Genomic DNA, 23,226 nt, shown 5'->3' on the forward strand with positions numbered 1-23,226 from the left:
TGCTCATAATTCTTGGAAGCTGCAGGGAGAGTCAGCACTGTTTGACCTGGGGGAAAAAGCCACTTGGGCACACAGCTTGAGTTTTATGTGAGTGGCATAGATGGAAGGAATATTTTTTTTCTGAGATAAACTAACGAAGTAGAATTGAAGAAAAGAAAGGATAGTGTCAGCACATAATTTTCAGAACGGGATGAAATATTACTATGCAGAGCCTGAGCTAAGGTACATCATGAGTCAAAGAGACATCATTATAGAAAAGTATTCTTGGAATTTAATCATTTTCCATTTTTTTTTTTTTTGCCTTCAGTTGTTTGCTGATTGTACGTCACAGCTTTAGGTCCCTTATTTTTTTTTAATAAAGTTTTACTCTTTCTTATGAGAAACCTTGTTATCTGCTCCTCTATTGGCTGTGAGGAAACAGGGTGGAGCTGCTATCCGGAACAGAGCAGCTCCATTCATTAATGTAAACTGCTTAATAGGATTGGACTTCAGCTTTAGCTTTGTGCGTTTGGAAAAGTAGTGAAGGACTTTTTTTTTTCCAACAAGTACGACATCATCTCCGATTTCCTTTGCGCGCCGCTCGCCTCTGTACTCCCCGCGAGCGCCTCAATTCCCCTGGGATCAGCCTGTCATGTTCAGCCGCAGCTACAAGAGGAGAGGCTCCAACAGATCGGTAGGCGACCAAAGTTAGATGTCAAATGTTTATTTTTCACTTTAAACATTAACCACTCATGTCATAAAATGTAGGCATGCAATAAGTAGATTTGACGTAAGTTTATCCTCCCTGTTTCTGCTCTTTCTGGTTGCTAAGGGAATCAAGTTAGATCTGCTCTGTTAAGACAGTCCTGGCACGAGCCTCCTACCAACAAAACACACAATTCTCAAAGTTCTTCTCTCTTAACATGTTTCTTGTTCCTTTCCTTTAAACACAGGTATTTATTTCGCTAGCATATTGTTCACACTATCCAGAATGGTTAGTTTTAACTACAACTTTTGTATTTAATTGCTTTCAGCTGTTTATGCCAATTAATTAATTGCGTGCCAGCTGTGGCTAGGCTAACGCAGATAACATGGGGATTTTGTTAAAAATAGCTAAACATAACTAATTTACTGTATGTTGTACTGTCAAACGTAGCTGTTCACGGGTTTAAAGTTAGGCTACATGGTTGGCATTAAAATTAGTAGCTCACTAGGTAGCCAGTGACACTTGAACCTAGCTTTGTTTAAAAGCAACAAAGCAGTTGCTAAACCCATTATCTCCTGTTTCTATTTGTTCCTAGCTTAACCCTGTAGATGAGCTACAGAGAGGACAGCCCTGTGCCACCTGTGGAGAGCAGTGCCCTGGCTTCGCCCTGCACAAATGGAGGTAATTTGGCATCATTTCAAACCATGAATAAAAAAAAATGCACATACAACTAGGGTCCAACCAATATGGATTTTTGGGGGCTGATGCCCACACAGATATTAGGGAATAAAATGTTTTTATAACCAATACATTGGCCGATTATTATTATTATTATTTTGGTTTGAGGGTCGCCATATTGAGGAGTCTGTGATATTTTTCCAATCCAACTCACTTGCACCAGAGGGTCAAAATATTAGGAACACCTCTTATAAACATAGAAGAATAAATCATCTCTGATGGTGTGAACTTCCTTTACAAAGTCATACATATATTGAAGTAGAATTTATGGTAGAGATGTTGTTAGAGATGTGCGTGGTCCTGGTTTGCTTCCCAGTCAGGGCCTTTCTGTGCAGAGTTTGCATGTTCTCCCCGTGCACGCGTGGGTTCTCTCCAGGTACTCCGGCTTCCTCCCACCACCGAAGACATGCAAGTTAATTGGTGACTCCAGATTGACCATAGGTGTGAATGTGAGCGTGCCTGGTTGTCTGTCTGTATATGTTAGCCCTGCGATTGACTGGCGACCAGTCCAGGGTATAGCCCGCCTCTCGCCCAATGACAGCGGTATAGAAAATGGATGGATTTTCATGAGCATCAGCCTGAAATGCAGTCTAATGCTCTTTTAAACTGTGATAAAGCCTCCCTCCACTAGAAGCCGCTGTAGCTTCAATAATGTCTGCTGCCTTCCTGTCAGAGCGTTCCCTTGGCATTATGCTAGATGCAAATATGAGAAGCTTTGCAGTTAGCATGTTGTAGGAACAGCATGATATGGCAGTTTTTTTAAGTACAAAATGGAAATAAAGTGGGTATGCAGGCTGTCGAGGGTTGTACTCACTAACTACTCAACCGAAGTGAAAAGAAGATGCATATGAAAGAAAGATATTCATCTGCAAAGAGGAACGAAGGCTAGCTAATAATGTTAGCCATCCTCTACAGAGTATATCTGACTCACAAAATGACGCTGTGAGGAATTTGACTGTTTTCTAAGTATTTTCTCTCTTTTGGCTAGTCGAGGAAAAGCAATTTAAATGAGCTGAATAGGTAAATAGACGCCTGGGAACATTCTTAGTTGTTATTTGGTGTGCATTACATGGCACAGATGAGTTTAATGAAGTGATCAGTGAGTACATTTACAATTATGAAGTTATTATTATCTTTAGGTGAAAGGTAAGTGTATAAGCATTGTCATGAAAGTCACTGGTAAAACAGGATTCTAAATGCGCCTCTCTGATGTCCTCTAAATGTGCATTCACATTTTCTCTCCTTGATCTTTCTGAACCGTGAAGTCATATGAATCAAACTCCGACCAGAACCCCCATCCCACCCCAACCCAACCCCACAGGTCGTCTGCTCTGGGCTTACCTGGCAGCATGCAGCTGCCTGAGTGAGCATAATATTATTGTTAGATATTGCACCTTTACGGTCATTATATTGTTACTGACTCTGCTAATGTTTAAAGCTAGCTAATGTTATGCTATGTTGTCTTAGCTTGCTAACATAAACAGATAAGCATGACCGACACAACAAAAACATCATGACTTAGGGGGAAGGGGATTGAATTGAAACAGGAAACTTATGATGTTATCATTTATTTAAAAAAAATGGTTATAAACTTGCCACTGAGACAAACTGTTGTCTTTCACAAATTTGATTCTCATCTGCTCTGGGCTAGTTCACTCTGTAAATAAGTAAATATGGAGCATGTGACATGAAAGGAGTTGGAGCGCTCTCTACTGGATAAATAATAGAATACAAGCATCATGTCTAAGTAAAACCGTGTCATATTCCCTGCACTTTATTAGTGAAAATACAAGTGTTAAGATCGGTGTCTATCGGCCAACTTTGGCTGATTAACAGTTATTTTTAATAGGCTATAATCAGTGGATTAATCCGTCAGGCCCTACATACAACAACAGTTTTCTTGTTATTGTGTAACATGTGGTGTCAGCTTATACAGTGTAAATCAGAGTTAAACCAAGGTATCTAACAATGATTTTATAGCATCAAGAGATGAAGAACGTGATTTTCTTTGCTGCAGAGAAAAGCTATGCAACCAACAAGTGTGAAAAGTAGTCTACGTATTCTGCACTGAGGTGCTTTAAACAAGTCATATGTCTTCTAAAAGAAGTCTGGCATTCAGGCGAAACTTTCAGATCTCAGGGACTGGTGAATAGAATTAGTCATCCATGCCACTGTGGAGAAACCATTGTTCAGCCCCTGTGTGCTCCAGGATAATAGTTTTTATTGTACAGAGCATTCATGCAGCATGGAAGACTCCAGCCTGCTGCATGGCAGTGGCTTTAAAATGATCTTTCCTCAGGACCCATCACTACCTCCTGACAGAGCAATCTCAGCCTGAATCTTTAAAATTTTCAACCACTCAGTGAAAAAGGTTGTAGTTGATACCTTAGATTGAGCAAAACATGTGACCAAATGAAGAGAGATGAACAAACATTTTTCAAAAGCAGCCTGGGAGGAGATGCATGCAAACATTTTATTTTTATTCCATTTCAACTGACGTGTACATTTTACTTGTTCTATATAGATCTTGAGAAATAAAGCATTTTCCTGGGAAAACTACCTTTAGTATCCCAGGATAATAGAATTGAGAAGTTGAGAAGACATCCAAAATATAGTTAATCATAAGAAACAGAGTAAAATGATATGGATGATATGGATATGGAGTTTTTTTCTCAGACACACTTACATGACTCCCAGAAAACATGTTTGCAGCCAGCATTTGACAGTCGAGAACGACTACTTTACAGTCAATCGGTAACAACTGGGAGGATGTTGAAGTTGGTATGCTGTGAAACCAACTGTATGTTGTAAAAAGAAGTGACCCTGCTATGAAATACAGGTGGTTTGTGTTAGTGTGTGAAAGAGTGTGACTAATGTGTGCAGTTCAGTTTTAGGAATGCAACACAAATAGCATCACATTCATGCAGGGAGAGCAGAGAACATTGTTGGTTGATCAGTGTCAGCTGATTCTTATAAACACAAATTAGTCAGTAACAAAGTCAGTCAATAAGCAGCACTAATTAAATAAAGATATTGTGAGCTATAGCTGTATTTATCTGCTGCTTTAGGGCTTCTGAGCCTCATTTTAAGAGCAAAAAAAAAAACAAAAAAGGACATTATGTTTTGCTCACAAATGCAGCTGCCCTAGTTTTGAAGTAATTTCCACCTTTATTCTGTCATTATACAGCAGGATTAATCCTTTGACCTTATAAATACAGAATATATTGCATATGATTTGGCCTGCAGTATTTTGGCAAGAGAAAAGTCAGTCTGGTTGGAGCCAGCCTGTTTGAAGTTAACATTGCAGCCATGGATATGTAAGGAATTTTCTCTCTTAATGGGAATCCACAAAAGAAGGGGAGGGTTCGACTATCCAGCATCCTCTGCTGTAAACTATTAAAGGAGCAACGGTGGGCTCAGGAATGCAGGCTTTAATTGCATGTCTGCCGTCTCACAATAAAAAGTCAACGTTTTCCCCTCCAACAAACTGGAATAAAACGTTGTCAGTGGACACAGAGTTAGGGAGTCTGACTTTTTGTGTGTGGAGGTAAAAGGCTGTTTTATTGCGCCAGCTAGTCTTTGTTCCTGTGGGGAAAACTTGACGATCTCTCAAAGAATCCTCTGTGCAAAAGTACACGTTTCCACGCTTATTTAGCGAGGTATATTTGTAGTGGCGTGTTGGACTTCATGTGACCCTGAGGTTAGAGATAGTCAAAGTGAGGATGCAGGAGTCTACTGCCTCCTCTGCTCATGTAAAGCCGATGGTGTTTGTTTATTGCTGAGTTGACTAAACCAAAATGTTGCAAAGTTTTCAATGGTGCCTGTGGACTGGTCTTATTTCTTACTCACATAAGTTTTAGGCATGTAGGGCGCTAAGGATTCATCGTGGGGCCCAATATGCAATAATGCGGGGCTGGATAGAGGAAGAGGGCAGCCAGAATCAAGCTCGATACATGTTGACCCTCGTGTGTGTTGCCCGTAGGTCTACTTCGACAGCATCTCTTTTGTCTGGGCTTTGCCTGGTGATACACCTGGAGCCCACTGGTGCTGTTTTAGAGCTTGGGACATCCACAGCATGACCAGAGTAACAACCCTACTACCTGCCTGGATTGTTCCCTAAGCTTTGCCTGTTTGCCACATTCAACCCTTTACTCCACCTGAAAAAATGTGGACTTTGTTATTTTTTCAACCCATTGTTTTCCCATGCCCCTGGTAATATGCAAGGACATCTAGAGCACAACCAAGGTTGTGTCAATCCTCCTTCCCACCTAATGGTGCCCCTGGGTGGGCTTACCTGTCATTGTACTTTTTACTTCAGCTTCAGTTTCTCGCGCAAACATGCCAGTACTGTATATCCACAAACACCCTGAGTAACGACTGACATTCAGCAAGCCGAACTTTTAAAATGCTGCTACTGTACCAGCCTATATGGTTTAAATCAGAGCTTCTAAAGTACATGGGTCAAAACAGGGGTTTCAAATGTGACCCAGAGAGTTGCTGTTACCTGTCACAATTTTTGGACATAAACATTAGTAGTGACTGGAGTTTATTTTTTCAAGTTCTATAATGTGAAGTTTTTAAGGTCCTAGGTATTACTTCTGAGCACTTAATTAAGTTTCAATTAAATTTACGATTATGGTGTGTCCCAAGATAATCGTGAGATGAACAACAGAGCTGAGTACGTGGGTTGTGCCCATGAAAAATTTGCCTTACTTTTTGTGCTAAGTTTATGTTGTTAAATTCTTGTAGACCTCTTTTTGACCTGATATTTGGGAAACATTATTGGTAGAGCATCCAATCTCTGTAAAATAAAAGGTACTTCCATTTCCATCTATGCATTTTTCCTCTGAGGTTTATCATGACACAGGCTTTTTTGTCTGATTCCTGAATGTTTAATATCAGGCCACCTTTTTCATAAATTTCCCTTCCATAATCATGCAAGTTGGTAAACATGTTGTTTATAAAGAAACACCCATGAGAGTTAAAGTCTCAGAATTAATAAGCTGCTGTGAATGGTGCTAAAACCCAAACTATCCTGTCTCACACTCGCTGACCTTTTAAAATGTTTTGTCTTAAAATTTATGAAACATTGATGAATTCTGTAAATATTCAAATGGTAAATGCACATAACTTTGTTGTTCCCTGTTCCTCTCTGGACTGCCTGTTTATTCTATTTAACTCCTCTGGGTATTCAGCTTGGTCTTTTTTAGTAGGTTGACTGAGTGTGTTGAAGCATTGCCATTGAGAGTCAAGAGAGGAGTGCTGGGTGTTTAAAATCACCCAGGCCTACAGAAACACCACCCTCAAGAATTTGCTGTTGATGTAGTTGGACTCAAATGTGAGTGTTAAATCCCAGCGTTGTGCAAACTATTCAAAAACCTCAGGAGAAGGAGTGTGAAATGAGAATTTTCTGTGGGATGTTCAGTGTCATCCAGTGTGACCAAAGTTTACTGTGACTGCAGCAAGTTAACAGATCATAAATCTAAATGGATGGCTATTGACTAAAAGCCTCTGAGGAAAGTTAACATATGTAGAAACTATTGGACACTGTTGTTTCTCTGCATCCCTTAGGATCACTGTGTTGCTGTGGAAATGGACACTTAAGCTGGTTTACTCTATTAAAGAATGACCAAATGATGGAGAGCTTGTGTTACCTTGCTGCCTATGTGTCCATGTGTAACTCAATCAGCTGAGTAGGCTGCTGTGGGTAGGTCAGTAGATCCTCCTTGCACAACATACTCTTTCTGAATTATTAATGCCAGCCTTTGGCTAGATTGATTTCCCTTGTGCTAATGAGACTCATTACCAGGCTTATTAACATGTGTGCTGAGTGTGTGGGCTACCTGATCAGCCTGATCACATCACTGCTCCTTGCACGATGCCTGTGTGTTTTAAAGCTGTGTTAAATGTGGCATTAAAAGGTTACACTTGACCTGTCTGTAGGATTAGATTGTAGCAGACATTAATTGGACTGCAAATAGCATTTAAAGCCAGCAGGTCTTGTTTTTTTTACTTTTACTTTATTTCCCGAGACCACAAGCATAACACAAAACTTAATGAAAAGGTAGGGTTTTAGTTCATGTGCTACAAAGATCCTCCTTGTATGCACCAGGGCCTAAGACGAAACTTATCTAGTTGTAAACAAGAAAGGAGGAAGAGGAGAAGAAGAAAATAGGAAGGCTGGAGTAGGAAAAGAGGGATTTGGTTGAGTTTTAACCCGGCTTTTGAATGGCTTCTTGACGTCTGTCCCCTCAGTAACCTGGTCTGATCTGCATAACACAGACCCCGCTATTCACTGTCTTAACAAGATGCCTGGCAAATAAAACTGTCAGGGAGCTCCAGCCATTGAATGGGCTTTGGCTGTCTGGGCAGAGAAGAGGACTCAGTGTGAGGTGAGGGGCCAGGGGAGAGAAAAAGTAAGAACTCATGGGTGGCTGTGGAGACACAGTAGAATCACAGTAGTTTATCACTAAAGCTACTTCTCTGTATTGGTATGGAGATGTCAAACTTTAAGTTGAAAACACTCCTTACTCTGTGTCACACTGGGATAGGTTGGACAAGAAAGCAGCAGCATTATCTGTAGTTACGTACATATTGATTAGAGGAAAATTACTTATCTAGAGAGAGGAGGGTGAGTGCTGCAAGGCCACAGAAATGTAAGTAAAATATGACCAGGATCAGGTGTTCTTCAGGATGAGTGAACAAACTTTAAACGGCAAGAAAATGAAGAGTGACTCTCCTGATTATTTGCAAATATAGTCCATGTTAGACATGGCAGTAGGAACGCACCGAAATGAAAATTCTTGGCTGGAACCGAAAACCGCAACACCGAAAGAAATGATTATGCCAGTTGTTAGTAGCATTGCATTTATGGCTATTATTTTTCAAACATTTTAAATGTTAAAAATGCATGACTAAATTCATGGCACATCTTCACTAAATGTGGGTATTCAAATTAATGTATTGAAAACAGCGACTGGACAGGCTTTAAACCCAGAAGTGTGCAAAACGCTGATCGGCTGCAGCAGTCTCTCTGGAACAGTTTGGAAATAAAAACATAGAACTAGAGAGAACTAAAAACCTGTAAATAATTAACTAATTATAAAAAAGACAGCGTAGTGCCCCTTTTTGAGATCATAATAAAGATCTCTTTTCAAACCGAAATCATGAACTTAGTTATAGATCAGCATTTCTTCATAAAAAATAAATCATGAACCTTTTAATGAATGGAGAGGTTTTAATACAGTGACTGACAGGCATGTGCCAGTGTGGGTCAAACCATCCTGCCATGGGGGAGACTCAGGGGGTTTAGGGTGATTAAATTTAAGAGTCTACAAAATATTAACTCCAGTTTATAAACTTAAGGGCCTTACACTCTATACGCAATTTTTTCGTGTAAATTATTCACACTAAATATTTACATTTCGAACCTGTAGCGAATCAATGCAAGATTTCAAACCAGCAACATCATTTCGCAGCGCGACATTGCTGCAGATATTTAAGTTTCGCTCAGTGCACATGTTGGTGGTGCCAATTTTTAAGGCAGACAGAGGAACAAAAACATCCTCTTCTCCAACACCAACTGATGCTTGTCCTCTCCTCATATCTGTCTGTATCCCTGCTTGTGTTTTTGTCTCTTTTTTTTAGCCTGGAAGAGAGGGAGGTAGGCAGCAGGCAGTGCGACATGTCCATGTGAACGTAAATGCACTACTCACACAGCTGGAGCTGTTTCTAACCTACCGGGATTGTAGTGAAATATTTACCAACACAGTCTCCCTGACCTCAGACATACGACTCATAAATGCTCCGGATCAACCAGCTAAATGACTCCTCTGACCAGTCGGGAACACAAACTGGTGAGCCAGTCTGTGCGCTGTGGAGAGAGTTAACTCCTCTCACCGCGAGCCTCAGCTGCACCCTACTGTGATTGATCATATTTGAATGAGTGAAAAGTCAGTCCCTCCTCTCACAAACTTGGCTGGCACAGTGAAAGAAACAGTGAAACAAAACGACACTGACCTCCTAGCTGTGCGTAAAAGCACCGCGCTACGCATGAAGTGAAGGACAGAGAGGGAGAAACCTCCTTTTATCTTCTGCTCCAATAAATATCACTGTTTATCAGAGGACAGAGAAAACACACCGGAGATGTTTGCAGCAAGAATGTGATTTTAGAATGTGATATACTCGCAAAATCGTGTCGCTCCTGATGTGCAAAGAAAGGCGCAGTTTTTCTTAAATAGCCAGCATGTATTTTAAAATCTCGCATGCACCCTGGAGTGCCTTCACGTACGCGTACCCCTGTTTGAGAACCACTGATCCAAGCGCGTGCTGGCCGCGGTTTTTGCTTGCGTCATCACAACGTCATATTTCGGCCTTGTTGTTCCGGTAATAAAAGTCTTTCGTCTAAAACCAAAAATGCACTTTTGGGCCATTTTCGACCGAAAATTTTTGGTGGCTGAATTTTCGGTGCATCCCTACATGGCAGTCTGAAAATCTAGGGCACTCTGATGTGATAAAAATCCTTTATTAAACAGGGATGTCGAAGCGTTATGACTCACCATGAGTCTTCATCAGGACATAATAGATAAAGAACAGGCATTAAATACAAGTAAGGAGTCATGTGACACATCACCTGGCAAAGATCACAACAACTCAGTGATGATAGTAAACCTATGACTGAATAGGTCTAACACTTGTGTTCTGTCATAGGTTTACCACCATTTTAGCTCCTATCAGACGTATTCCAACTCTTCTCTATTTTGGGACTATCTCACTCATATTCTGTTTTTGTTTTTTAAATACTTTTTTGTATATGTGCATGTACAGTGATGCTGCCTGGGTACGCATTTCTGCCGTGTGTTTAATACTCAGAATTTGCATAATTCATAGTATAATCTGCTCATTATTCATCTTGCTGTCACACGATGTCCCTTTTTTGAGTCTATATTGGCCATTTTTGTACTGACTTCTCTCACCAGTCTTTTATCTGTATTTTTATTGGTGTAAACCAGTTTTTGATAATGTGTTTTAGTACTTTAATGTTGGCTGTCATGATTTATGTTTTTGAAAATGTGCTTTTTTTCTGAGGTGTGACCTTTGACAGGGGATGTCACATGACACCACATAATCACCTGTTCTTTATCCGTCTATTATGTCCCTATATTGTGGTGAGTCGAAATGCACAGACATCCCTGTTTAATAAATCAAAGTGCCTCAGATTTTCAGTTTTTAATTGCCATTTCTACTGTGAACTTTATTTGCGAATGATCTGGCATATTACTCAGTTTTTTACCTTGTTTTGCACGTTTCATCCTTGTCAATTAGAGTAGTTTTAAGGGTTTTGACAGCTCTGCAGGGTCATGTGATATATGACTGATGTCCACAGATAATGCAAACCCAGAGAGGTGTGAAGCCCTGATATAAATCATAGTTTGACCTTTGTGCTAGTCAGAAAGTGTTTGTCAGGCTGAATTTGTAGCTTCCAATCTTTCTGTTTTTTTATTTTACTCTCTCGGCCATATTTCTGTTCCTGATTTCTCGTCTCTTGTTCTCTCCACTTTTCTCCTTGTCCTTCCTGTCTCACCTTGTTTCTCCTCATATCCTATCCAAATCACCCCACACTGTACTGACCCAAATAAACAAAGCACAGTTTCATTTGTCTCCAATGGTATGCTCCTTATAAAGAAACACACAGAAATCCTGCATGTTGTCAGTCAGCTGATGCATTCCTCAGAAATCCCAGCATCAAAATTCAGATGCCAACAAAGAACACAACAAAAAAACACAAGTCGCATTTAGAGGAAAGCACCACGGCTGAGGTATTCTTCATTTCCTGTCACCCTGAGGTTTTAATAATGAGCACAGGTGAGCATTTGTTGTAAACAAGCACACAGTCTGGAGATATTGCCTATTTTTGAATGCAAACTGTGTTTCACTTCACTTAGCATGCAGCACACCATGACATCTTATTGTGTATTCTGACTGTATTTCCCAAGAACTACCCACTTTATTGCTTTTTTGGAAGGAGCATGCGTAACGGCTTCTTTGTTTGATTTGTTGCTACAGATTGGCACTGTGTTGTTTTATCCCTAAACCCTATAAATGGAGAGGAAATGATCCGTCTAATCATCTTGAGATAACTTTGCACATATGACACCTCAGGTGGCAGAGACAAAGAGCGTGTACATTTGAGACTTTTGTTTTGCATGTCCTGGTTTGTTTTTATAGATAAGGAGCATACAGAGCTTTGTTTGGTTGTCATCCTCATGTCATAGAGAAAGATGGATGTTTAAGCAGTGGGCTGTAAGGAATAACAGCAGTCAGTGTCATCTCACCCACCAGGTGGGATCTGGACCTGTAACAGGAGATCCTGGAAGGTGTTGTGTTGCTCCAGTGCTCTGTGCTTGTAATTGCTCTGTAAGCTCTTAATGTTTCTTCTACTGTTACTGTTCTTTCTGTGTTTATCGACTAAGACAATGTGCATATTCTTTTGTCATTCATGTGAAACAAACACAACAGGAAATGGGAATAAAAACATCTGGTGCAGTCAGTATCGTAAAAATCCATTGTATTACAAATAGTTTTGTCTGCCTGGAGAACAGACAGTCTTCCCTTTCCTGAGTATGAAAAATAAACACATTGTTAATTCAAAATGACGAGGAATGTAGATTTTCAAGGGTCCAAGCTTCACCTTATATATTGCTTTCATTCAGACAGCAACATTTTTAATGTGAAGTGATTGAGTTTTCATTTCGGTAAGCCTGCTTAACATGACTCTTAAGTTTTTAAAATTCCCCACCAAGCCTTTTCAAGTGAGCTCTATGGTTTAGTTTCAGTTGTTTTCCTCTCTGGTCATGAAGTGCTCTGAACTGACCAGCAGGAGGCAAAGATGTCCAACCTAAACACAAACAGTTCTCCACCAGTGACTCCGTCACTCTGTTATTACCAGGCAGATAAAAACTGTCCCACAATAGACCAGAAATGTAATTTGACCGTAACTTTGACTGAAAGATGTTTCTTTTTGCGAGTGTAGGAGTATTCAACTATGACACTGAGCCAGTAGCAGCCGGCACATCATAAGACTGCTCATAAGCTGAGTCAGCTATATCGCTATGAAAAGGTATTTGCCCTCTTCCTCAATTTTTTCTTTGCATATTTGTCATGCTTAATGTTTCATATCATCAAACACATTTTAAGATTAGACAAGGATAACCAAGTAAAAAGCAAAAAAAAAAAAAAAGCAAGTAAAAATGGTTATTGGGATAACCCTAATAAGAGGTTGAGCCACTCTGTGCCACCACATCTGTAAACAACTGTTTGCGATAACTGGCAGTAAGTTTTTCTCATCAATTTGGAGGAATTTTGGCCCATTCTTCTTTGCAGAATTTAGGGTTTTCAAGTATGAACAGCCTGTTTAAGGTCATGCCACAGCATCTCAATCAGATTTAAGGTGGACTTGCTGGTATGTTTTGGGTCCTGCTGTGTAACCCAAGTGCGCCTGAGCTTGAGGTCACAAACTGGCTGGACATTTTCCTTGAGGATTTTCTGGCATAGAGCAGAATTCATGGTTCTGTCAAGTCATCCAGGTCTTAAAGCAGCAAAGGAGTCCCAGATCATCACACTGTGACCACCATGTTTGACTGGGTATGATGTTTTTTTTTCATGGAATGCTGTGAGTTTCACCCCAGATGTAACAGAAAGCACACCTTCCAGAAAGTTCAACTTTTGTCTTGTCAGTCCACAGAATGTCAGAGTCAGAACTGGCTTTATTTGCCAGGTGGCTTGTGCAACAAGGAATTTGAATCCTGTTAGTTTTGCTCTCAACGTACAGGAAGTCGTTAGATACACAATAAATAAACCTGAAAAAGTATAGAAAAGATTTAAATTGATCTAAGCTTTTGTTGGTAGTATTATTAATGTAAACAAGTCCTTGAGTATTGATAGTATGGTTGTAAGATGGGAAAAGGTTGAAAGAGCAGTTGAGTGGTCATCAGAGTGACTCTGTGACTGTTGAGTTATATGGTATATGGTCCCTAAAAGTCTTGGGGATTGTCAGGAAGCTTTTTTTTTATTCGAGCCTTTGTATTCTTTTCTTTTTTCACTATGGTTTACTGGACTCCCAAAGCCTTAGAAATGGCTCTGTAACCCTTTCCAGAATGATAGATGACATTGTTTGTTGTCTGTTCTTGAACTGCTTTAGATGGTGGCATGATGTGTTGCTTTTTGAGATCTTTAAGCCTGCTTCACTTTGGAGTAGGGGGAGAGAAATTGGGAAAATTATTTTTCCACAGCACTGTAGATTATTGAAACTAAAGCACCATGATATCCCTTATCAAATAAAGATGCAGTATCTACTTATATCAGTGTTAAGGACATCCCTAAACTTTGGTAATGATTTATTAATACCTCCGCCAAGGAGGTTATGTGATCGGCAGGGTTTGTTTGTTAGCAACATAACTCAAAAAGATATAGATGGATTTTGATGAAAATTTCAAGAAATGTCAGAAATGGCATAAGGAAGAACTGATTGGATTTTAGGAGATCTGGATCACCTTCTGGATCCAAGAGTTTTTTAAAGGATTCTGTACTATTGGGAGATAGGGCTAATGGCGGAGGTCTGCGCTCTCTGAGTGCTTTTCTAGTTACAAATGTTTTCTAAACAATCCCAGTAAATTTGAGTTCATATTGCCTTAACAGTGCTTGTTTTCATTGAACAGCTGTGTAAGCATGTGCAATTCATTGTGGCTGCCACTCCAATAAAGCCAGTGGCTTTCCAGTGATCCACATCTCCAGATTTGTCCCTGCTTCTTATATCAAGGTCATCTTAAACAGGTGCTCATGCATTTGGATTGAGACTGATAGGCATCAGAAAAACCCTTTGTCTCTCACAGATGGTGTTATGTATGGGTGTGTGTGCTTGCATAGAGATGCTTTAATTTAAATGCACATAGATATTTTTTAACAGATGTGCCTAATCTTTCTTTTAGAAACATTGCCAATCTGCTATGTTAAACATTTTTTTATTTCATGAAGACTTCTATATGAAAAAAAGCAAATAAAAGTTTGCTCATGCAGAAAGCCTTTTATCATTTGTAGCGAGTTTCACCCTTCTCACATCAGCCAACCTCTGTAATTCTCCCTGACCTGTCAGCGATGCTAATTCGCCATGATTTTTGCCCTGGTGCTGATCCATGCCTTAATGAAGGCTTAGTGTGCTAAGCTTCCTTTGAACTGTCACTGGAAATAAAAGGAGGCCGGCTCAGTGCTGTCATACACACTGTAAGTTAGCATTTACTGTGTTCAGGCCTGCTATCTCAACCCGCACATCCCAGTACAGAGCTAATTCATGTCATCCTGATCTTTCACTTGTTTGCTTCTGCATGCACTTTGGTTGGAGGAATGTTCAGCTCTTGACTTTGGCTAGCTGATATCATTGCTCTTTAAAGCTACGGAGGATTTTCTTCCATTTGTGCTTCAAACAAAGGCAAATTCTCCTTTAATTCTAGAGTTCAGACATTAATTTGGTAAAAGCTTTGGTAAAGCAAACTATCAACCTATAACTCCTCTCTTTTTATGTCTGTCATGCAAGCAAAGTGGGAAATCACTGATCCAGAGCTTGGGGTTTGTCATATAAAAATTATCATGCCAGCTCATCTAAATTCACATTCAAAGTCTGCATCGATATCCAGCCATTTGCCCTCTGGTCTACAACAAGATGCACTGCTCGTCACAGCCTTGGTAGCTACCATACAAGCTATTTCCCAAATATTCTGACAGCACTTAGAGGATTATAACCATTTTTGAAAAGACTAAAGCCCCTCTCACATTTAGCTTTAATTACCTCAAAAGCTGAAAGCACATGTACATAAGGAACTATAGAGTACGTCAGTGGTTCCCAACCTTTTTCCATTGAGCCCCCCCACCACCACCACCACCATCACTACCACACACACACACACACACGCACGCACACACATATGTAAGAAGAGCTGTGGCCCCCCACAACACATGAAAAAAGGGATTTATTGCTGTCAAAAATACACATCAATTTGAATAGTCTTCATCATTTAAAGCTAAACAAAATAGCCTAAAACACAAGTGTTATTACCAGGAGACTTTTGTATGAAGCATTCATGTGTTTTATCATGGTTTTAGATGTTCTGAATGATGCTAATTCTTACAACCCTAGGGCAACCCCCCCCCCCCCCCCCCCCATCTCTGGCGCACCCCCAAGGAAACCAAAGGAGCACATGTATGTCTGTGAGATGTGACAGAATATTTATGAAGCTGGGACTAAAAATTATTAAATTTACTGGGGGGCTTGTCATCTTGTTTTTGATTTTCTGTCAGAAAAATTGAAGTTGGAGATTAATCAATCAATTAATATCCCATTTATGTTGCATTTATAAATTCTACAATTTTACATTTAAAACAGTTTTTTTTTTTCATTCTGGATTTTTGTGCTGTCTTAAACTTTGGGGTAGGTGACTTCATGTTTGGACACTAAGGTTTGACAGATTGTTTTTTCAGGGTGGATACCGATTATAAGTGGTCATTATTTTGAACTGGTGTGCATTTTATCATGACATACAAAATGTACTTAATGTGCCAAAAGCCAAATTACATGATAAAAAATGAAGGCAAATAAACAATTAGCCCTAGCTCTATCAGCATGAGAAACAGATCAGCACAGAAGCAGCAGGAAAACAGGAAGTGATGCCATATGTTCACTGAGTCAGCAGCACCCAGGCTTCTTTTTTTTTAGATATATTTTTGGGCATTTTATTCCTTTATTTATAAAGGAAGACAGTGGATTGAGTCGAAAATGGGATAAGAGAGTGGGGGAGTGTCATGCAGGAAAGGAACTCATATGACATCAGATTGTGTAGCATACAGGTTATTTTGTGAGACTGTTGGGAGTGAAAATAAAGACTGTGGGGAAGGCAAACTTAGCAGAGCAACCAAAGTAGCACACTTTTTCTTAAATAATGTGACCGACTACTGGTAAGATAAAATGCCAATAGCAATAATTGGCCAAATGCCAACTATTGGCATCAGTAATCAGCCAGGTCGATTATCGGTCTGCCCCTAGTGGATATAGACCTGCTTATTTTTATTAATGTATATTTATAAATAAAGGAGATTTGGATACATCAAAGTTTAAGAAAATACTTAACCACAGATAAGGAACTTGATACCAATCCAAAAGTAAATAGGTTAAAAAAGGAAATGGTTGATATTCCGAAGTGAAGATAACGTCTAACTTTTCCTCCGAGCTGTCTGAGTGATTTTTAAAGTGAAATGAGACATTAAGATGCAGGGTTGTTCTTATTTTGCATCAATGGGGCTGTAGGGACACATTGCAGTGGCTTGACCATAATGTGCTTAAAAAGGACATAAAACATATTCCATTAAAAAACATAATTCATTAAATACGAGCCTTACATGCATCTCCATTAATACATTAATACTAAAAGCCTTAATCATTATATATCATATCTAGGGATCAAGAGCTTCATTACAGTTACATTTGGCGAGAATCCATCAAGTTATTGTTCTTATGTTTTTTGCCTTCAAATGAAACAAAAGCAAACATTCAAGAAAACCACACCCTAGATTAAGGTACATTTCATCTTCTGGGGACCTTATCTTTCTAGCAAATTACATGGCAAGTCCAATAATGTATTCTGATGTTACCAGAATAAACTCAGAGAGTGACTTAGCTCAACACTGAATGAGGGAACTGTTTTGATTTTATAACATAAATGAGAGGATTGATTGGAACTATTAAAACTGTGAAAGAGACTTGTCTGGCTGTGGTCAAATCAGTCAATAAACAAACCTGACCCTATTATTTTCCAATTTCCTCTTTTAATTTATTGTCTCAGTTTTATTCTCATCCTGTCATACCTTCTGTATCACTGACTCCATTACAGCTCACAAACCCTTCCTCCCTGCCCCCTTTTCCTCCAAGCATCCATCCATCCATGCATCTCCTCATCTCTCTAGTTTAAACTCTGCCGGCCCAGTGCAGCGAGGTCTAAGCAGTGCACGACTTCAAAGACCTCTTTGATTCTCTCCTCTTGTTTTATCCCCCCATTCTCTCTGTCTAGCCACCTGTTCCCATCCATGTCTATGTGTGAAGGTGAAAATCCTTCATCAGTGCTCTACCAGTGGTGGAGTTTGAGCGCACACTTCTCTTTGGATTTCAAGTGTTTTTTAGACTTTCTTAGTGGTGGTTTTGAAAAATGTATGCCCTTATGATGAAGATCATAGCAGCCAATAGAGGTCAGCATTGTACAAAGTAGGGCAAAGAAGGGTATAGGCCAGGATGTCTTAGTGCTATTATCATACATGTTTTAATCATGATTGCATGAATTTAATATCAACGTATAAAATCAGTGATTACTTTGTTTATTAGGCTAACCTCATAACTTAGTTAGGTTGCTGACAGTTGCTCTTTGACTTTCCCATTACTTTAATGACTTTTTCTATTTTCATTACAGACCCAAACTCCCAGCGGGACAAAAAGCCTCATTTTTCCAACACAAAAAGAGGGCTTGATGACTCTGCAGTGTTAAAGTATTTGATTGGTTTATTGATTAAGTGAGCTCACTGATTTTTGGGCTGGCTTAAGTACATTGATTTGAAAGAATTGACTGCTGCTAATACTGCAGAAAGGGTCCAGACAGGCACTCCATCAAACAATCATAAGAAGAAAACACAAGCCTCGTTTACTGTGGAGGAGCATTTTGATACCTCGTTTTAGAACAAAATGGATTTTTTGCTGTGTTTACCTTCTCAACCATTCAGAATCTTCAGTCGTCACAGCCTTGACCGTTTTAAATCCTCCTCTTTGGTACCTCTCCACCTCTTCCTCCTCTGTCTCTCTTCTTCTGTATGTGATTTGTCGTCATCTAAGAAGTGGGCGAAGTGTCATCTTAGTTCTGCATGAGTCAAGGCTGAATCTAATTGGCTGGGTGAGTTGTGATGCTGTTCCTGCTTCTGTTCCGCCGGTTTACCAACACTTCTTCCCCTGCTGTGAATTTGCTGTTTTTCTTCAGCTCATGTATCGGTGTGCACATGTGTTTGTGTGAGTATTAATAGCAGAAATCTGGAAAGTGAAGGCTGTATTTCATGGATGAGAGAAAAGGCCGGCTCTCGGTGCCAAACTGTGCAGGTATCAACTGATCTGGGTGCAGCAGAGGGAATGGAGGAGGGCAGGAAGCAAGAGATGAAAAGGGGCTCTGAAGCATGGCCAGCTTCCTGTGATAGAGGCCTGAAGAAATGCACTGCTTCACTGAGACATGAGGTCAACACACAAAAAACATGTGAGAACAGAAAGACAACTGTAATGATTCAGGAAAGCTAGGTTTTTGTTGAGTAGTCAGTGAAAGTATGATTGGATTTCCATGAATTCCTGTACAGGCTATTAATATGTTATGATTGATTGTTTCTAAAGTTTTCACTTTTAAAGTAAAAAATCCCAGTCCTAAATGTGAACCGACTTAAAAAGTCTAATAGGTAACCACTCCACAGAGGATGAATTCCTCTGACTTTGGTGATCCTTAACTTTATTTTTAGCACCAGTATGAGCTCTCAGTGGAGGAAGATGCCTCCTGGTCACTTCTGACTGCTTGCAAACGACAGAAAACTGCCTAAAAGCTGCTGTCTGGTAGGGTACTCTACTAAAAGGGAAAAGAATCCAAAAATTTATTTTTTAAGCTGCCAAATAGAAAAATCAAGTTTTTGAGAAACAAAAAAGGCAAATTTGAGGCATCAGCAGGAAACAAAAGAACAACTGAAGAATCTTAGTGCTAAATGATTTGTCCAGACTAGCTGTAAAGGTCAAAGGCTAGTTTAGCAGGAACCTACTTTGGATTTATCTGGATTAAATGATGAACTAAAATGGTGATGGAACCATTTACATGTTCAGCTACTGACTGTTCTGCAGGATTGTATCTCAAACAAAGTTATGATAAGGGATGGAGAAAAACTGAGTTTGTCAGTGTACCTTTTGCTTTGTGGTTTGTAAAGGGCACAAGAATAAATCTTACTGTTACTCTGCATCCAGTGCTGAAGCCTGTTAAATGCATTTTTAGCATTTCAGGTCTTGGTTTCCTATTTTGGTGCTGATTCAGTTGACTCTACCAGTTGTGATAATTTAGATGGGTTGTTGAGGGTTATACCTGAACCTGGCTTTGATGGTTATGGCCGGTGATATACTTGCTGTTTCACACTCATGTATGTGCATAATGAACATTCCTGTAAATAAACTTGTCTGTACATGACGCATGTTCCTGGATAATACCTTTACACAAGTGAGCTTGGGTTGTGTACAACTACCTCGTGTGGGATGCAAACTACAAATAAGGAGACACTTGAGGAGGTTACTATGATGTTAATTCTTAGATTAGAACTAACATAAAATTAGCTTTAAGTAATCAATATTAACATCACATCAGCTCAGACTGATGACTGATGGTCAGCACACACTATCTGCACTTCGTTTCTGCAGCTTTTTCTTCCATGTATGGACGTAATGCTCCCAGTGTTTTAGTGTAATTGCAAGGGTGGAGATATACTTACTGTTTCACCTTGCATACACATATGGCTTTGTTGTGAGCGTTCTTGTAAATATACTTGTTTATATCTGGCGTGTCACTGGGGAACACCTGAAGAAGACACACAAGAAGCACAGGCCATGTGCAATCCCCTTATGTGAGGGATGTAACCTACCAAGACTGTGAACATGGTGATAGTTTTGTTCTCAAAACAAACTTTTAAAACATCAGTAAGCAATAATAAAAACTAATTTGCTAGGAGTTATTCCCGATGGTCAGATCAGCACTGTCTGCACTCAAGTTCTCCAACATTTTCCTCATAACTCTCCCAGTGTATTGGTTCATCAGTGACCATGTTATCTGGTGACTGTGTTCATAGATGTCATTGTTACAGCAGCTGACAATCCCCACAATATAATTCTCCCACCACCATGTTTTACTGTGGGGACGGTGTTCTTTGGGTAATACGCCTTTCCCTTCTTTCTTCAAACATAAGCAACATCTCTATGGCCAAAGAGCTCTAGTTTAGTTTCATCTGACCACAGGACATCATCCAATATGCATAACTTTTTCCAGGTTGTCATTAGCATACTTCAGTCTGACTTAAAAGTGTCTCTTCTGCAAAAGGGGAGTTTTTCTTGGTCTGTAACTTGCAGTCCTTTCCTGTGCAGGGCTCTAGTGATGGTCGTCTTTGAGACTCCAATTCATCACTTGACTATGTCCTTCAGTAGTGTCTGGGCAGTTCTGGGGTCTTTAGACACATCTCTCACTAGTTTTCTTTCCAGAGTCTTTGAAATCTTTCTCTTCCAATCTCCGTCAGGCTTGTTCTAGACTGTGTGGTGCTCTTTGAATTTCTTGATGATAATTCTCACTCCAGTTTCTAACACCTGGAAATGCTGTGATAACTTTGTAAAGCCTTCTCATACTTTGTGAGCATCAACAATTCTTTTTCTCAAGTCTAAATTGATTTCTTTTGCTCTTTTTTTTGCCATGATGCTTTCTCAAGTGACAGCTCAAACCTTTACTGAAGTTCTGTATGTACTGTAAATTAAAAGGTAACCCTCCATTTTAACCTGATTATACAAACCTTGAGTATTGCTAAGTTAAAGCACATCATTGAACATCTGTAGTCTGTGCTCTGGCTCAACAAAAAGGTCAATTCTAAAGGGGGCTAATAATTTAGACCCTGGTAGTTTTTGTGCAATAATGTTGTTTCTGTGTGCAAAGCATCCAAAATAAAACTAGGATGTTTGGAAAGCTGTTTTAAAATTCTTTGCTCTGTTTTAAGGCACTTAGAAAATACTTCAGAAAAACAAAATGTTCATGAGGGGGCTAATAATTTTGTCCTCGTCTCTATGTTGAATGTCACACCCCTCCGCCTTCACACTGACTCTACCAACATGCGTTCCCTGAATCTCGCATCCATGTTGCGTTAATTTTTGATCAGCACAACTGATGGGTCAATCTGATGCAGGAGACATTTGGCAGCTATTATGCCACTAAGTTGCTTATTTAACTGCAAATATGCATGCAGCTTATATCCTCTCTGCACAAAGTGAACAACATAACTGCTCTGGATGACTGTTGGGTGAAAACTGGTGCCAAGATATGCAAGAAGCATGATGTTTACAACTCAGATTAAATGTCCTTGAAAAACTTTAATTAGATAAGCTCCTCAAGCAGACTTTTGGCATTTCTTGCTTCTTTTTTGGTTTTATTGGTGTTATACCAGCATTTTACCTGGATTGGTCTGTTAGTAAAGCTTTGCTTTCTTTGTTTTCCATTTCCTTTTTAAGGTTTTATTTCTGTACTGTATGACTGGTTGACGAGACTGATATATAATCAGGATGGATGACAGCACCTTTTTTTTTACAGTGATTGCTGTAACCTGTTCAGGCAGGAAGATGTGAAGTTGACATGTACTTTTAAGGTCTGTCTTTTGCAAAGAGACAGCGTGGGCACAGATGTTGAGTCATTTGGATTAAGATGGAAGGAAAGTGGAGCCAGTAATGCAGACACCTAACAAAGTTACCTTAGGAATCAGATTTTAGCTGTTATCACCCTAATTACACAGAATAATGTCTGTTTCTCAGGCAACTTAAAACTCTGCGTGTTTAAATGCCACACTCACACACACAGCCTCTCTCTGTCTTCTTTCTCTTTCTCTATCTTTCTTCATCACTCATCTGGCTGAGTTTATTTGTGCCGGTTGCCTAGGCAATGACAGTGCTCTAAGTTTGCTGCTGCCTTGACAACAAGCCAGACAAGTAGTGCGTTATCATTCTGACAATGGGAGGGGAACAAATAAGGATAGACGCATACAAATGAACGAAACACGAAGTAACAAAACAGTGTTGCTGACTTGACGTCAGGCATTTCTGATACATATTACCTAAGGGTATAGGGTAAACTACAGTTTTTACCTCCCCATCTGGGAGGTAAATAGTTTTGGAGGTTATTTTTGGTGAAAGTTCAGTGATGTGTTTTGGTTTTCAGTGATCTAAAAGTTGCTTTGAAATCATTTTGGCCCTTAAGGATAAAGCCTGTGGGAAACGCTGCACTTTTTCTTTGCAGATTGAAGAGTGTTTGTGTTGAGTATTAAGATCATCACCCATAAAAAGGACTGTATTATAAATCATAAATTTGAAGCACATTATAAACTGGGTTTAATAGTTATTGGAAAAAATGTGACATGTACCAAAAACAACTCTTTTTCCATGACATGTAGTCAAACTAGGGGTGGGCAGTATAGAAAAAAAGAATCCTATATTTTTCATGGCTAGATTACAATCTCAATTTATCATGATTCTTTTTAATTCTAATTTGTGAGGCTATTTTTTTATGTTATTGACAAAAAAATAATCTTATCACCCACAAAATTTCTTAAATGCACAAATAGGGCTGTCAAAATACTATTTTTTAAATTGCGATTAATCTCAGAATTTCTGCTGTTATTCACAATTAATTGCACCCTTTTTATTGCATTTTGAAATTTCACTATTTTGCATCTTAAACTGTTTTTGAATCATTTTTTGATTTTTCTATTGTCTTAAACTATGTGTAATTGACTTCCTGTTTGGATACAGACCTACTTTTATTGGTAGATTGAAGATTTAACCTGAACTTAACTGTGGAAAAAGGAACTTGTTCTGGATTGGAAATCAAATAAGAGGACATAAAATGGGATCAGATGACTTCTGACTCGTCTACTGAGCTGTCTGTGAATTCACTGAAGTGAAA

General features: G+C 39.4%; 1 protein-coding gene across 7 annotated transcripts in view; it reads left to right on the forward strand.

Moving 5' to 3' along the window:
* The first annotated feature begins 447 nt into the window (after window positions 1-447).
* Window positions 448-23,226, forward strand: part of prickle2b (prickle homolog 2b) — a 132,763-nt gene continuing 109,984 nt past the window's right edge. For 5 of the 7 annotated variants that reach the window (XM_041783473.1, XM_041783474.1, XM_041783476.1 and 2 more), the window contains exons 1-2: window positions 1,099-1,193; window positions 1,281-1,366. Coding sequence is in view for 2 of the 7 variants with exons in the window: in XM_041783467.1 (XP_041639401.1) it covers window positions 632-673; window positions 1,281-1,366 (128 nt within the window). In the remaining 5 variants the exon portion in view is untranslated. Of the gene's footprint in view, window positions 674-1,098; window positions 1,194-1,280; window positions 1,367-23,226 lie in introns of those variants that run through there. The other 2 variants (XM_041783467.1, XM_041783468.1) reach the window with 1 other exon arrangement.

The sequence above is a fragment of the Cheilinus undulatus genome, linkage group 3 (assembly GCF_018320785.1).
Source record: "Cheilinus undulatus linkage group 3, ASM1832078v1, whole genome shotgun sequence".
Lineage (NCBI taxonomy): Eukaryota > Metazoa > Chordata > Actinopteri > Labriformes > Labridae > Cheilinus > Cheilinus undulatus.